This window comes from Pholis gunnellus (assembly GCF_910591455.1).
Source record: "Pholis gunnellus genome assembly, chromosome: 22".
NCBI classification, from domain to species: domain Eukaryota; kingdom Metazoa; phylum Chordata; class Actinopteri; order Perciformes; family Pholidae; genus Pholis; species Pholis gunnellus.
Genome location: NC_136549.1, coordinates 13459856 through 13473401, shown reverse-complemented (window position 1 = coordinate 13473401; position 13546 = coordinate 13459856). Strand labels below are relative to the sequence as shown.

Here is a 13546-nt window from a genome sequence, read left to right as displayed (position 1 = left end):
GTCTATGATTTCCATACAGCAATGCTCTTGTTGATATTCATTGCTATGCTGCCTTTTTACAATAACCTAAACACAAGTTTTGCCATTAATATTGCATGATGTATATAGTGATTTAACCCACTAAATCTGGTACAATGGTCTCTTCTTTTTTTGTACATTCCCTGGCAAATAAATGTCATCAACTAAACTAAGTTTTAATTGTCAATGTTTTATTTCCTTTGTCGGCAAAATGACAACAAACTGGGTTTTTCAATTTTACCGGCACAGGATTAGGATTTATGTTGTATTTTTCTATCACTTAAATAAAAACACAACAAAAGAAATCAGAAATTAAATTAAAGTAATCTAATCTAACATTAGTTGTTACTTTTCTATTATGATGATAATGCTGCACAAACTTGCTATTGAATTTGATTTCTATAATAAGCAACTACCTAATACTCTCTAACATCTTGACTATATTTATCTACTCTGTCGTTAAACTATATTTCATGCAGAGGCATCTAAAGGCACCACAGAAGTAGGTTGTAGGAAGTAGGGAAGCAGATGAGACCTACGTCACAGTCCGCGTGTCTGCCTCTTTCAAAGTATTGTTAAGACTCTAAAGCGAGACCGGAAACCAAGCGAGCAGTTCCAAGAAGAGCAGCAGTTAGAAAGGAAGGGTTGGTTCCGCCGCTGCTTTTATTTTGAAAGCCGTCTCCGGATGTTGTCTTCCTCGTTGCGTCCGGTTTGACTCCGAGCAGGCAGCCGCAGAAGAAGAAGCAAAACTCAGAGGCAGCAGGACTGGAGCAAACCCAGCAGTCTCAGCCTCATGCTTCACTCTGGGCACTTCTCCTCCTCCTCCTCCTCCTCCTCCTCCTGCTGCTGCTGTCCGCTATCGTCAACATTGTGACAATATTTATTTTTTATTTGTATTATTTAGCCAAAAAAAAAGCAACAAAAAAAGTGGAGGGGGGGAGAAGGGGCGCCGAGTCATGGAGCTGTATTGCCTGGAGTCGGACATAGTCGTGAGAGCCCAGCCTGACCCAAACATCCTCTATGATGACAGAGTTTTGCAAAGTTTATTAACAATTGAGGACAGGTTTTTACCTCAATGCTCTTACTTCCAGCGGGTCCAGAAGGATATTCAGCCTTATATGAGACGAATGGTTGCAGGTTGGATGCACGAGGTTTGTGGGCATTTTATGCATTGATGTGCTAACCTAACTGCTTCCGCTAATGTATGCTTTTTATTTGTTTTGCATGTTGACACACATATTCTCGGCTCATAAACTGAGAGTTTTAGTCTGTAGAGAGTTGTCAGGGGACGGTAACCTATTTGACAATTGAATGAGAATGACTCACGAAAGGCGTGGGAGAGTCGGAAATTCCACGAAGAAAATTCAGCTTCAAAGAAATAGTTTAGCTAGATATTTACTTTGCTTAACAGCTCCAAATATGCGGTTTTTTGCTAACTAGCTAGCTCAGGCGCGAGAGGGGAAGTTAATCTTAATTTACATAGTCGAAAAACCGACAGTTCCCCTTTTTGAATAATTATTATTAATTTTTTGAAATGGCTCGTGCTCTTAGGCTTTGGGCTGGCAACGTGCATGCAGAACCACTTTCTCGTTTGAAGGTGAAATAACCAAATGTCCGCAAAATATATATGTTTTTCAACCGTCGGAAACTATTTTAACATCATTTCTTAACATTGTGCACACGTTTTAAAGTACCTAGATGGTACATTTTTATTTTTAAATATTTTTTAAAGACATCGAGCCTCAACAAGGAAGAGGAGTTTAATGGCGACGTTTTGCTGAACGACTTCCTATTGAACTAATTTGTTTCTGCCTTGCCCTGACTTTGCTATGTGCTATGAAAATTAGTGATTTAACCTTTAACCTTAAGACAAGACTGGCATGGAAAAATCACATTCTTCAGCAAAAACAACCCCCACCATTAACTGCTCCTCTGCTGCAAAGCAAAAATACTACCTCTACAGGCTACTTTTCTTTTATATTCTTTATTATTTTACTAACAACCTATTTTTTTCTGTTTCATTTTTGTCTCATTTTAGGTGTGTGAAGAGGAGAAGAGTAATGAAGATGTCTTCCCTTTAGCCATTAATTATTTGGACCGATTTTTAGCGGTGATGCCCACAAGAAAGAGTTATTTGCAGCTTCTGGGAGCTGTGTGCATATTCCTGGCCTCCAAGTTAAAGGACTGCAGGCCGCTGTCAGCAGAAAAACTCTGCATGTACACAGACAACTCCATCACGCCACGGGAACTGCTGGTAAGCACCGGACGTTTCAAAGGCCCCATTCATTCATGAGTACATAACAAATGCAGTGTCATATTTTTTGGGATGATTTTGTAACGCTAATGGCTCTATTGGTTTCACAGGAAGTATCCCATTTGCCTTATATTTGCCAGATCCTTTCTTTGGATCCACTGTGGGCTGAAGAGACCAGTGATGCCATCTAGTGCTAGTTATGCAGTATAGAATTTAAATATCTTGCAGTTCATGGACTTGCTCTGTATTTCAAATAGATACTGTATGAGGGTTTATACTAAAGAATCAGCCAAAGTGCTCTTTAGTCTTACCTCCACACTTCGATAGGAGTGTTAAACAAGAAGAGTATATTTCTTTATGTTTACAGGAATACTTTTAATTCTTTCTTACCAACTTGAGGCTGATTTAATGAACCAGAGTGTTCAACACAAACTTGCTGAGCTGTTGTTTGTACAGTAAAGTAGCCAGCACATTAGTGCTGAAACTATCATTTTCATTATCAATGGTTTTATTGATTCATCAATTGTTCTATAAAATGTAAGAACATTGTGTAAAATAGCCATCAGCGTTTTCAAACGCCCAGGTTGACTTCTTAAAATTGCTTGTTTTGCCCGATCAATAGTTCATAAACCAAAGATATTAAGTTGACTAAACAATTTGCACTCAAGGTCCACGTACAACCTTGTTCTGGAGCTTTCTACCGTAACACATGGTCCTCATCAGCAGGTTAAATTTGCTCAGTTGCAATGGACCTGTACAGTAGGTGTTTCCATGATTCTGAAATCAGTTTACTGTCACAGAGCTAAGACGAAAAGAAACAGAGCTGAGATCATTAGTCGACCAAAATAAGAAACAATTTTAAGATAAAAAATGATGGATTAAAAACGTACAATAGTCGTTTTTCACTTTATCGCCATTAACTACGTTAAAACAGTTGAGAAAGTGATCATTAGTTGCAGCCTTAAAGAAAAGCGGCATATCCTCTCATTTGAGAAGCTTTGACCAGGTCATGTTTGGCATTTTACAGTTAGCTTCTTTAATTTAAACCAAACGGCTCCACATGCTGTCGATACCTCCTCCTGTGTGGCCTGCGGCTATTGAGGGAAATGACATTCGTCCCATTTGATGCTCCATATTGTCGTTAGGCTCCAGATTCCTGGATATCCTGACAGGATGTGCAGAGAAGGCCTTAAGAGTCGGTCAAAGACGTTGCAGCTCTTCCTTGTAATGAACAGTCTGCTACTGGGGCTTCAGCTGGAGGAGACAAGCTCAAGGGGGTGGAGGGGTGGTTGTGTCGGGGGGGGGGAAGTGCACGCTCCGACAGCAAACCTCCGCCTCGTTCATCTCACAGTCAACAATCTCCGCAAGGGCTAAAATAGGTTAAATGCAAGCGTGTGTGTGGCAGGTTATGTGCAGGAAACCCACCTAAATGTGAATGATGGCTGACATTTCAGATGACAAATACGCGTTTGGTGAAGGGGGGGACTGTCCCTGTCGGCTTTGGGGTTTCAGTGTTTACTACGTTTGCTTTTTCGGGGAAACTTCTCTGTAGAGCAAGTGAGGAGTGGAATTCATCAGTGTGAAAATGTCCCATTAGTACAGTCAACCAGTTTAGCTGCTTTTACTGCACAGTTTCACTGTTCATAGATGTAATCATAACTTTTTATACACTTCAATTAGTCTTTTAATCAGCCTCGTCTTTCCCTTAATTGCTGGCACATATAGGTGTGAAAGTATGTGATGAGCTGTCGTGTTCTTATGGGTAACAGATAATCTGAAATCATAATGAATGACTGATAAGTCCTCTGCATGTGTCCGACACCATTGTCTTCAAACTGTGAAGTGACAATACATGACATCATGGCGGAGCAAAGGAGGAACTAAACCTTTACAGGCCGACTTTGATGCTTCACTGCAGCAGGACCGTTACTTTGTAATTTGATTTAAAGAGAGATAGAATCAGGACTTTACATTCTTTCTGTAGAAATTGTTTGAAACTGTGTATGGCAGTTTGCGAATGCATTACTTCACAATGCTTAGCAAGATTTAATAGTGTGTCTCTCGTCTTTACTTGTGGAGGTTTGAAGAAAAATCCCATAAATATATTGGCATAGCAAGACTTATGGAAACCCTGGAGAGGCCATTTGATTGGCTGGTGTCCCTGGTTTTTGTTGCTTGGGTGCAAATATGTTCCTCATGTAGAGTTTCATTCATTCTGATATGATTGCTCATTCTGTCTGTGCTTTTCTAACCAACGTTTGTGCTTACATTTCTTCAGGCCTGTGGTTTTGTGGTCATAAAACGCAAACTGCATGTGGTCAGTTACGCCTTTTATCATAAATACTTAAGTTGCATCCTCCTTCTAAATAAAATACTGGAACAGGGAAACATTAAGACAGTAAATGCGGAATTGTGAAAGTTGACTCAACACACAGGAAATTCAATCATGAAACACCTTTCTTGCTGCTGCAAAAGCCGACTGTATGAAGAGTCTGTGCTGCTGCCTGTGCAGAGCGAACTCATTGTAGCTGTTTGAGGCTTGTGACAGGAAGGAAGGGGCTAGCTGTCTCATTGGCAGGGCAAAGCTTGTCACATGCCGGCTTTATGAACACAAAGGATGTGAGGAATGAGAAAGGCACGCAGATAATAAGATACAGCGAGGAGAGATAAAGTGAAGAAATGTTACTCTTCTTACAGAGCCATTTCCTCTGGGAAAAGGGACGGGCTCTGATCTCTCTTCACGGTCAATGGAGGCATGGCAGCACGCCATTTAACCCTCAGACTGAGGAGACTCTGCCAAGAGACTGAACTGACTGACACTTTTTTTTTTTAATCAACTTCTATCTTCTCTGTCTTTTAGGACTGGGAGCTGGTCGTGCTGGGGAAGTTGAAGTGGAACATGGCCTCGGTCATCCCCAATGATTTTATAGAGCACATCATACGCAGGCTCCCCCTCCCCAAAGACAAGCTGGCGATGGTCCGCAAACACACGCAGACATTCATCGCCCTCTGTGCCACAGGTAACACAGCTGCAGATCATCTCATGAGCCTTTTTCCGATTTTGTTTGCTCACTCTCACGCTTACTTTGCTGCCTTGTGATTCCCACATCCAGCAGAATATTCCCACACACACAAACATTCTCCCATCGTGAGTCATCCGTGACCTCTTTTTCTTTTCTCGGCGTACTCTACTGGCTGCCTTATCCACGTTCTAGTCTCCGCCTGTAGCGGGGCTTTTACCTCACAGCTGCTTAAAGTGGTCATTTCCACATTTCTCTGCCAAGTGGCAAAAATCATATCAATGCACTGCTTGGATAAGCCATGTACATGATTCACGATAGCGATTGTATCATACTGTACTCTAGCGCTGTGTGACTCAGGTGCAGCTGAACTCAGCCTGTGTTGTTTGTTGACAGGGAAGCTTCCAGGTTTAAAAAGTCGGGGCTGTGATCCTTTCTTCCTCCTCCCACCCCGGCCTCATGTCCAAAATAAACTCTGGAGAGAAACTCAGATGTCCCCCTTAGGCCTCTCCCTGGGGGAATTTTCACGGTATTTCTTTGCCTATATGAGGAATCCCTCTAATATTTTCATATCCTGGACAAAAACACTACTGCGGGATCACCTAATGCACATAATATATGTGTATTAGGTGCAGTGTATAGCACTGCTCTGTCACAAAGCTGCCTTTCATTTGCTACCTACTTTTCATCTAATGCAATGAAGGAAAAGGGAGGTCACATTAGTGCAGTCACTTTTAAGGGTGGTCAGATCTGGACAATAAGCTCTTGTTTACTAGAAACTAGTTATTGGAACCATAAGCTCTTTCAATGAGTGTTATGCACCGTTTAGCACATTTTTAGTGTCACACTTTTTTTATATTTGGGTGTGTTTCAGTGGTCGCCTCTGCTATTCATAAGCAGCTGGTTATATCCAAGCACAAAGCAGCCGCAGTGGAAAAAAGAGAGAGGCCTGCTGTGGTCATGCAGTAATGTAAATGTTTGGAGTTTTATATGGAGTTGAGATGTTATTCTTATGATGGAGGAGCTCCTCCTATGGACAGCTGGCCCCTGGAGGAGAAGCTGGGCCACCACGACTGGCTCGCTCCGGGCTAGGTCTATGTGCTGGGCTGGACTCGTGCAGCTTTTAACGATTGTGTGAGCCAAGTCTCTGCCTTTTTTTAAGATCGGTCATGTCCGTGTGCTGAGACCAGAGGAAAGCTGTGCGTTGTAATAGCTTTGTTGGCGTGTTAGTCCTAACTTTACCGAGTCCGCTTGAAGAAGCATACAAAGTAAATAGACTTTTAAAAGCATATTTTGATGGTGTGCAAGGTAGTAAGCTCACCAACGAATAGAAACGATCCAGTAAGAGTTTGGTTACGCTGTGATGTTTAGTCTGTCTTGAGTGTTGACAGTTGCTCCGAAGAGCCACTTTCAAAGGCGAATGCAAAATGATTTTAATGAGGATAAGGGTGCACATTTGACCGTAATAATTGTCACAAGAAGAGAGCTAGAGAAAGCTGTGGAGGAAGGAGGTATCCGAGGCTATTTGACGATCGAACTAACAGAAGCCGGAGTTCATTGCAATTCATATTGAATGAACTTTGACTTTCTCCGTTGAGTTATCCATCAAACCATAAATAAGTAGATTAGGCCGATTTGTTAGGTTAGCTAGAAAAGAAAAAAATCACACTCGCAGCCTCTGTTCTATCTGTTTCTCACACTCCTATGTGGTGGACAGTGATTGGTCAAACATCGATCACATAGTGAATAAGTTCATTCATGAAACATGTCAGCCATAGAAACGGGGTCAGCCCCGCCCCTTCCCTAAACTCTGGACTTCTCTCGGTTCCTCTGGAAAAATGTTCTCTCAGCAGCTTTGTGAAAACGTTTTAAGAGGAACTTTCAGACTCCTTATGGTCCGATAAGATACTTGCAGGTTTTCCCATGAAATGAAAATAACTGAGGTGTTCCAAAGCAGCTTCAGCTCAGTATTTGCGTAGGTGTAGTCTCTATGGCTGCCTCCGCTTCCGCCTCCTCCATCCAGGCCTGTTGTCGCTTAAGCCTTTAGACTCGGATACGCACCGGAGGGAGTCGTTCCTGAAACTCATTGCGCAGCGAGTGGGAGGATTCCTACTCTGCTTTTCTAATCAGAGCTGAAGTTTCTATGAAGGAAACCACACAGGTTACACCGTGCGGCTACGTCTGTTGAAATTCACACTGTGGGAAAGTCGGGTTCAGCTGAGGAGCGTGAATACTGGGGGATGATTCAGACGTTTGCACCTCTCTAGCATCGCTCATACTTCCTCTGGATTGAATCAAGTGCTGCAGCTCTTTGCGTCACGGTTACAAATGTGATTTCCGTACGTCACTGTAGCCTGAAGCTGCTGCCTGACTAATTGCACATTAATCCTCTTTCCTCGCCAGATGACCGCCTCGCCATGAACCCTCCTTCCATGATCGCCACTGGCAGCATGGGGGCTGCGGTCTGTGGCCTGCAGCTGGACCACAGTGACCAGAGGCTGAGTCGAGACAACCTGACAGACCTGCTGGCCAAGATCACCAACACAGAGGTGGTGAGTGCAACGGGGAAGGAAATGTATACCTGCCAGAAGCAATAACATAGTTTTAGTGCTGCACAATAATGCATCGTTAATAATAATCATTGCAACATCGCACGACAGCAGCATAAAAGGCCCTTTAGTAAACAGAGATGAATTTAGTAGTGGCAGATTGAAGCTATTTACTTTTCATGGAGAGCGAGAGAGGGAGAGCCAGAGCTCTTGGCTGTGGAGCCAGACTGCTGCTATAAAGAGCAGCGGCAGAGGGAATGTCTTCTTAAAACTCAGAGCCCGCATTCTTGTGGTAGGACACATGCAATTTCTCGGCACGGCTCCCCCTTTAGCTGCGTGCCCCTCCTGGTGGAGGAATATGTTCGCGAGTGAAGTCAAGAGCAAAATCCCGATGAAGAAACAGAAAGTTATCCAAGTCGTCCTCACAACAACACTTTAGAACATTGTCAGATGACTTTATTTATTACTTCATTACTTTAATGTAATATATTAAGTCATAAACTGTACTTGCCATCTTAATGAGCTTGTTGTACAGTTTGTCAGTTTGCAATCATTAGCTTATGGAAGTTGTACATCATACAGTGTCTTTAAAACAATAAATGTAACGCGTAAGTCATAATAAACTATAAATGCCGTCGTAATGAGATTATGTACAGTTGATCAGTGTACACTAATAAACATAATGAATTAGTGTGTGTACTGCATACACTGGCTGAGATTTAGATACAATGGATCTCTATGGTGATTTGAATTAAACAATTTAAAGTATAATAAATATAAATCCAAGTATAAAATAATGCCCGATTCGACATATCAATCGCTTTTGCTGCCGTACAACAATCGCTTGTTCTTATACCATATTTCCATACCATAATACTTAAACCATATCTATCCCAGTGTGTGTGCTTTCATGGCCACAGTGGGTCATTGTTACAGCAGAGGAGCAGTTCAGAACCATAGAAATCCAAAAGGACCACAGCCAACGGGCCACAGGAACGACACGGTTTGCCTCTTAGCTTGTGGTTACGTTGCCCCAGCGACGCGGGCCCCGCAAAAAACCCAGCCGTCACAACAGGCGCCCCGACTGCAGCCCATCGGGTTCCAATTATCCGTACATTTCAAAGGAATGTTGGCCTCTTTGCGAGCCTCGGCTCATTCTTTTAAGAGTCCTGCAGCCGGCTCAGAGAGCCAGACCTCCCACATCTCCCACACAGACCTGCAGACGGACAGACCGAGGATCCCATTTCACTAGAGAAGTTGTCCAAAAACATCCGGTCTCACTGTCCTATATTCTGTTTTACACCAAACTCAGAGGTTCAGGGTGCAGTAGGTCAAAGCCATTTCCTCTAGACCTCCACATGGGACTGACCGTGCTGTAAACCCAAAGGGGGGGGGTAGGAGGAAGGGAGTCCAGATCACAGAGGTCATTTAGAAACCGTGCCCCCACACATTCCCCTTGTATTCACACCTCAGACATGCACAGGTCTCGTGTCAGAGAGGGTTCCTGTGCCCACCATGTAGCTCGCTGCCCTGTGTTGTTGGTATTGGAGCCTGCTGGTACCCATTGTTCTGGTCATGATGCAGACAGGACCACCAACCTCAACGCACATAATTCCCCGCTGGTATGCCGTGCATGTGACCAAAGCTGTTAAACAACTTTCACATCAAACGTCATAAAATACCAGTTCTTTGCACGCTACTGTCTGCGTACAGGTGCACAGATTAAACACTCTATACAGCGGGCATGTTGCATTTTTAGGAACAAAACGTTATTTGTGAAAAATTGAGAAATTAAGTTGAAAGTGTTTCTCATTTGTCTGTAGATCATACTTTTTTTTTTTTTTAGTTGGGATAAAATTCTCTTAATTTCACATGTAAAAAGACTGGATTCTAGTTTTATTTCATATATTTTTTTAATTTATTCTTAAAATAAACTATTTTTACAGCCTTTTCACATTTTTGTTTTTATAGGAGCCTGTTTAAACTTCATACTTTGTAAAAATGTCAGACGTAAAGCTGTATTTATGCTGACAAATGCTTGTAGAGTAAGAATAGTTAAAAAAGACAAATATAAAGAAAATAAGCCTGGAGTCTAGAGGATTGTTCGGTTGGTGTGCAAAAGACTACCAGGTCCTAAAAGCATTTAAACAATAGCATAGGTGTAATGTGTGTGTGTGTGTGTGTGTGTGTGTGTGTAACAACGTCTGCCCCGCTTTGTTCCAGGATTGTTTGAAGGCGTGCCAGGAGCAAATAGAGCGTGTGCTGGCCACCAGCCTGCAGCAGGGCCAGCAGTACCGGCAGGAGACCGGCATCAGAGCTGGCAACAAGGCGAGGGAGCAGCAAGACCAGTCCAGCACCCCCACAGATGTACGTGACGTCAACTTATGAACTCGCACACATCACTCACGCCTGTTTACCAATGAACTTACTGGAGCGAGGGAGGCGTGAGCTGCCAGTATCTGCGCCACATCGGCGAAGGTGTGACAATCGATGAACTTTTAGAAAATAAGAAATTTCTAGTTTTTTCTCCTTTTTATGCCCCATTCATACCCGGTTGGGTGTACTGTCACCTTTTGTACGGGCCACATGTAATCAAACAACTATTTAAAAAGAAAAAAAAAACATCTTGAGAACTTGATAGTGCCTTAGGTTTCCCAGAATGGAAACTTGAATATATTTTCATACTTGAAAAAAAAAAAACACAGCATAATTCTATGAAATATACATATTTCTTTTGATAAAACATAGTAAAAATAAATAATGTATATTTAGCTAGCATTTAGTTATGTTACTCTTTTATCATCTTTAGTGAGCAGTTATCAATTCACCTGTGCAGGAAAACTCCTATAATAGTAATGCTGATTGAGTAGATGGCATCCAAACCAAGCTGATATCCAGTCAGAGCTAGCGAGCTAGCTGCTCTCTAGCGCTATCTATCAAACTGTGCACCTGTAGCACTGCTTACTATTTATGCTGGCCAGGAGTGGGCTGGGCCTGCTCACAGAGGAAGGACATGAGGGGCTTTGAGTGGTTCGGAGCAGTGGCTTCTGTTAAAAGTCAACAGAGGACAAGGTCGGTTATTACGGTCTTGAATTCACTGCCAAATCCAGTACAGTATGCTAACTGAACGACATGTACATGTATTATAATTCAGCGAGGCGACATTATTATAATTATTCTGTTCTTGTTCTAGCTCCTACGTGTTAGCGAGTGTTTGGGAGATGGTTTGCAGGCGATTTTATGCCTCAGCTAGGTAGATGTCATGTTACCAGAGGAAAAGGATATTTGGCAAGTTTGTGAGAGGAAATGGAAGCAGGTTGAAGGTTTTCTTGTGAGAAACGCATGTGGAAAGTGTGTGGGGGTGGGATGCTAGAAGCGTAGATTGATGAATGACAGCGATTTGGCGAGGAAGTTAACTTAAGCTATGTAATGTTTCTGCAGTTGCACGTTACTTGAGTGACACACAGGAGGAGGAGGAATCCCTGGTGATGTCCGGAGGGGATCAGATTAGTTGTGCTGCAGTTTCTCCGGTTATCAATTTCCATTTCTTGGAACAATATTGATGCACTTTTAAAAACACACTCCTTAAGAACGGTAAGGGGATGGTGGTTGTGGAGAGTTCAGTGGGTTGTTAGGACCTTTTACTTTTTTTTTTTTCTGTAAGTTATTTGATTTGATTTTTTTTTTCTGGGCTGGATTCCCATGGGGTAACGCACATTGTCTTGAAAGCTACGCCCCGACAGGTGAGAAGACATAGAATAATCGGTGTTGTGGTATAATAGAATATAAACTAATGCTGTGTTCACGCCAAACGCAAAAGTTTGATTGCGGGATAGCAACTGCAGCTTCATTGGCTGGTTTACTACGGCTGTAGGAACAAAAGAAACCCAGCAGATTGTGCTGTAATTCAATGGCAGAAAGCATGCAGAGTTAACTACGTATTAATGCCCACAAACGGCTTTTTACCACCATGTCGGATTCAACAAAGTCTGAAGGTCGGTGACAGCAGGAGGAGAATCTCGACTCTTTCTCGCTCTATTCGTGTCTTTGCATTGACTTTGCGTGTTTGTGGCGTGAACACAGCAAATGGAAAACCAAGTCACTTGTAGACTTTCTTTTTTGATTCAGTGCGTTTATTTAACCTTACTTGAATTTTTGTGAATCCATAACCAAAGCCTTCCAACAGTTCTTTCAAAGAGTTACACACATACCGTGTCCATGTTTTTGCTCTTTTTATGTAAACTGCTCTCTGAACTGAAGTTTTAAAATGAGTTTTCTCCATTTGTAGACGTGGGTAAGTAGGAGTTTACATTGTGTCAACGTTTTTGACTGTATGTAACCAAATTCCCCTTGCTAAAAAATATCGTAACTACATTTTAGAACAGAAATGTAGTTTCTAAATTGTATTCTTGCATGTTCTGTTGTGCAAAAAGCCAAATGTTTTCTTCCAAAAAAAGTGCTTCAAACAGAAAAAATGTTTAAGCTTTTAAAGGTTTTGTGTATAATTTGAAAGAGATAATTCCAAAGTGAGACAATTGGATCATACACATCATTCTTTTGCTGCTATGAAGCTTTTGTTTTTCCAGTCTTACACAAAGATGCCTTATATTGATTCACTTGTGTGCTGCTATATTATGAAATGTTGTATATGTAACAAGTCTTTGCTTTTCTGTTTTGTGTGTACTGGAGGGAACGTAACCGTTTGGTGCGGGACTGGAAGTACTTGTTTTTGCCGATCTTTTTGATTAGCATGTTTTATTCTTTTTATTGTTTCATTTGTATCTTTTATATTCTACCATATTCTTGCTGCTTCTTTGTAATGTTTGTGTACCTCAGGTTAATTTGGATGGATAGAGCGAGAGCTCATCTCGCATTACCTCATCAAACTTCACATCACTCACACATTGTTTTCATTCTGAATTTGTTGGACGGGTTTCACTTTTTTTTTTTTCTTCAGTCTGGATGAGAGGAAGAACGATGCTTTAAACGATGCTTCAAATCAAGAAATGTCTGCCGCCAGATTCCACTGAGCAGTTATAAGTGCCTATACATTAAAATAGGTTGTTTCATATATCTAGGTAAAAAAAAAAACAGCCCATACTGTACGTTATACATGTATTTGAAAGACAAAAAAAAATATTTGTAATTTCATTGGCATGTTTAGATCGGTTCATTGGAATAAAGTGGAATATTGTTGATTTTTGAGGTACCCATTTAGTCAAAGTTTAAACCATGAGGATGTTTTATCATTGTTCAGTGTGGTTGGTTTTCTAAACTCCTCTCCCACTATCCCCATGTGCAACCACACAGTGTACCTCAATTTCTCCTCAATAAATTGGCTAAAATCACATGACTGGTTTGTTTGTCTTCCTGTGTACAGACTGAGGTCTGCCCATCTGGATAAATGTTATTTCTGCTGGATTGTTGTTTTAAGGGAGACCTTACCTTTATGATGCCACTAGAGGACGACTACACAACTAAAAACATAGACAAGTGAATGAAAGAGCAAGTGGTAATGCCCTCAAAATTATATATAGATCGGTGCACAGGCTGGCATCTGAAAAACACATTTTAAAACACACAGTATTTGATTTTACTAATATTTCTGTTTATTAGAGTTTGTCCAAGCTTTAGATACCATTGAATATGAAGAGCTGTTGACAGTGAAACACTCTAAATCATCTAAAACGAGCACAACTATTAAC

At 41.6% G+C, this 13546-nt stretch overlaps 1 protein-coding gene across 2 annotated transcripts; it reads left to right on the top strand.

The window, feature by feature from the left end:
- Positions 1–767: 767 nt before the first annotated feature.
- LOC306713818 (G1/S-specific cyclin-D2-like) lies at positions 768–13174 on the top strand. 2 transcript variants are annotated; one of them, XM_079183659.1, is made up of 5 exons: positions 768–1169; positions 2057–2272; positions 5133–5292; positions 7696–7841; positions 10065–13174. In XM_079183659.1, exons 1-5 carry the CDS (start codon positions 975–977, stop codon positions 10227–10229), a joined length of 882 nt encoding a protein of 293 aa, XP_079039785.1. In that variant the 5' UTR covers positions 768–974; the 3' UTR covers positions 10230–13174. The 2 variants fall into 2 exon arrangements, with proteins under 2 accessions (XP_079039785.1, XP_079039784.1); XM_079183658.1 differs by having other exon boundaries at positions 7696–7844.
- Positions 13175–13546: the final 372 nt, after the last annotated feature.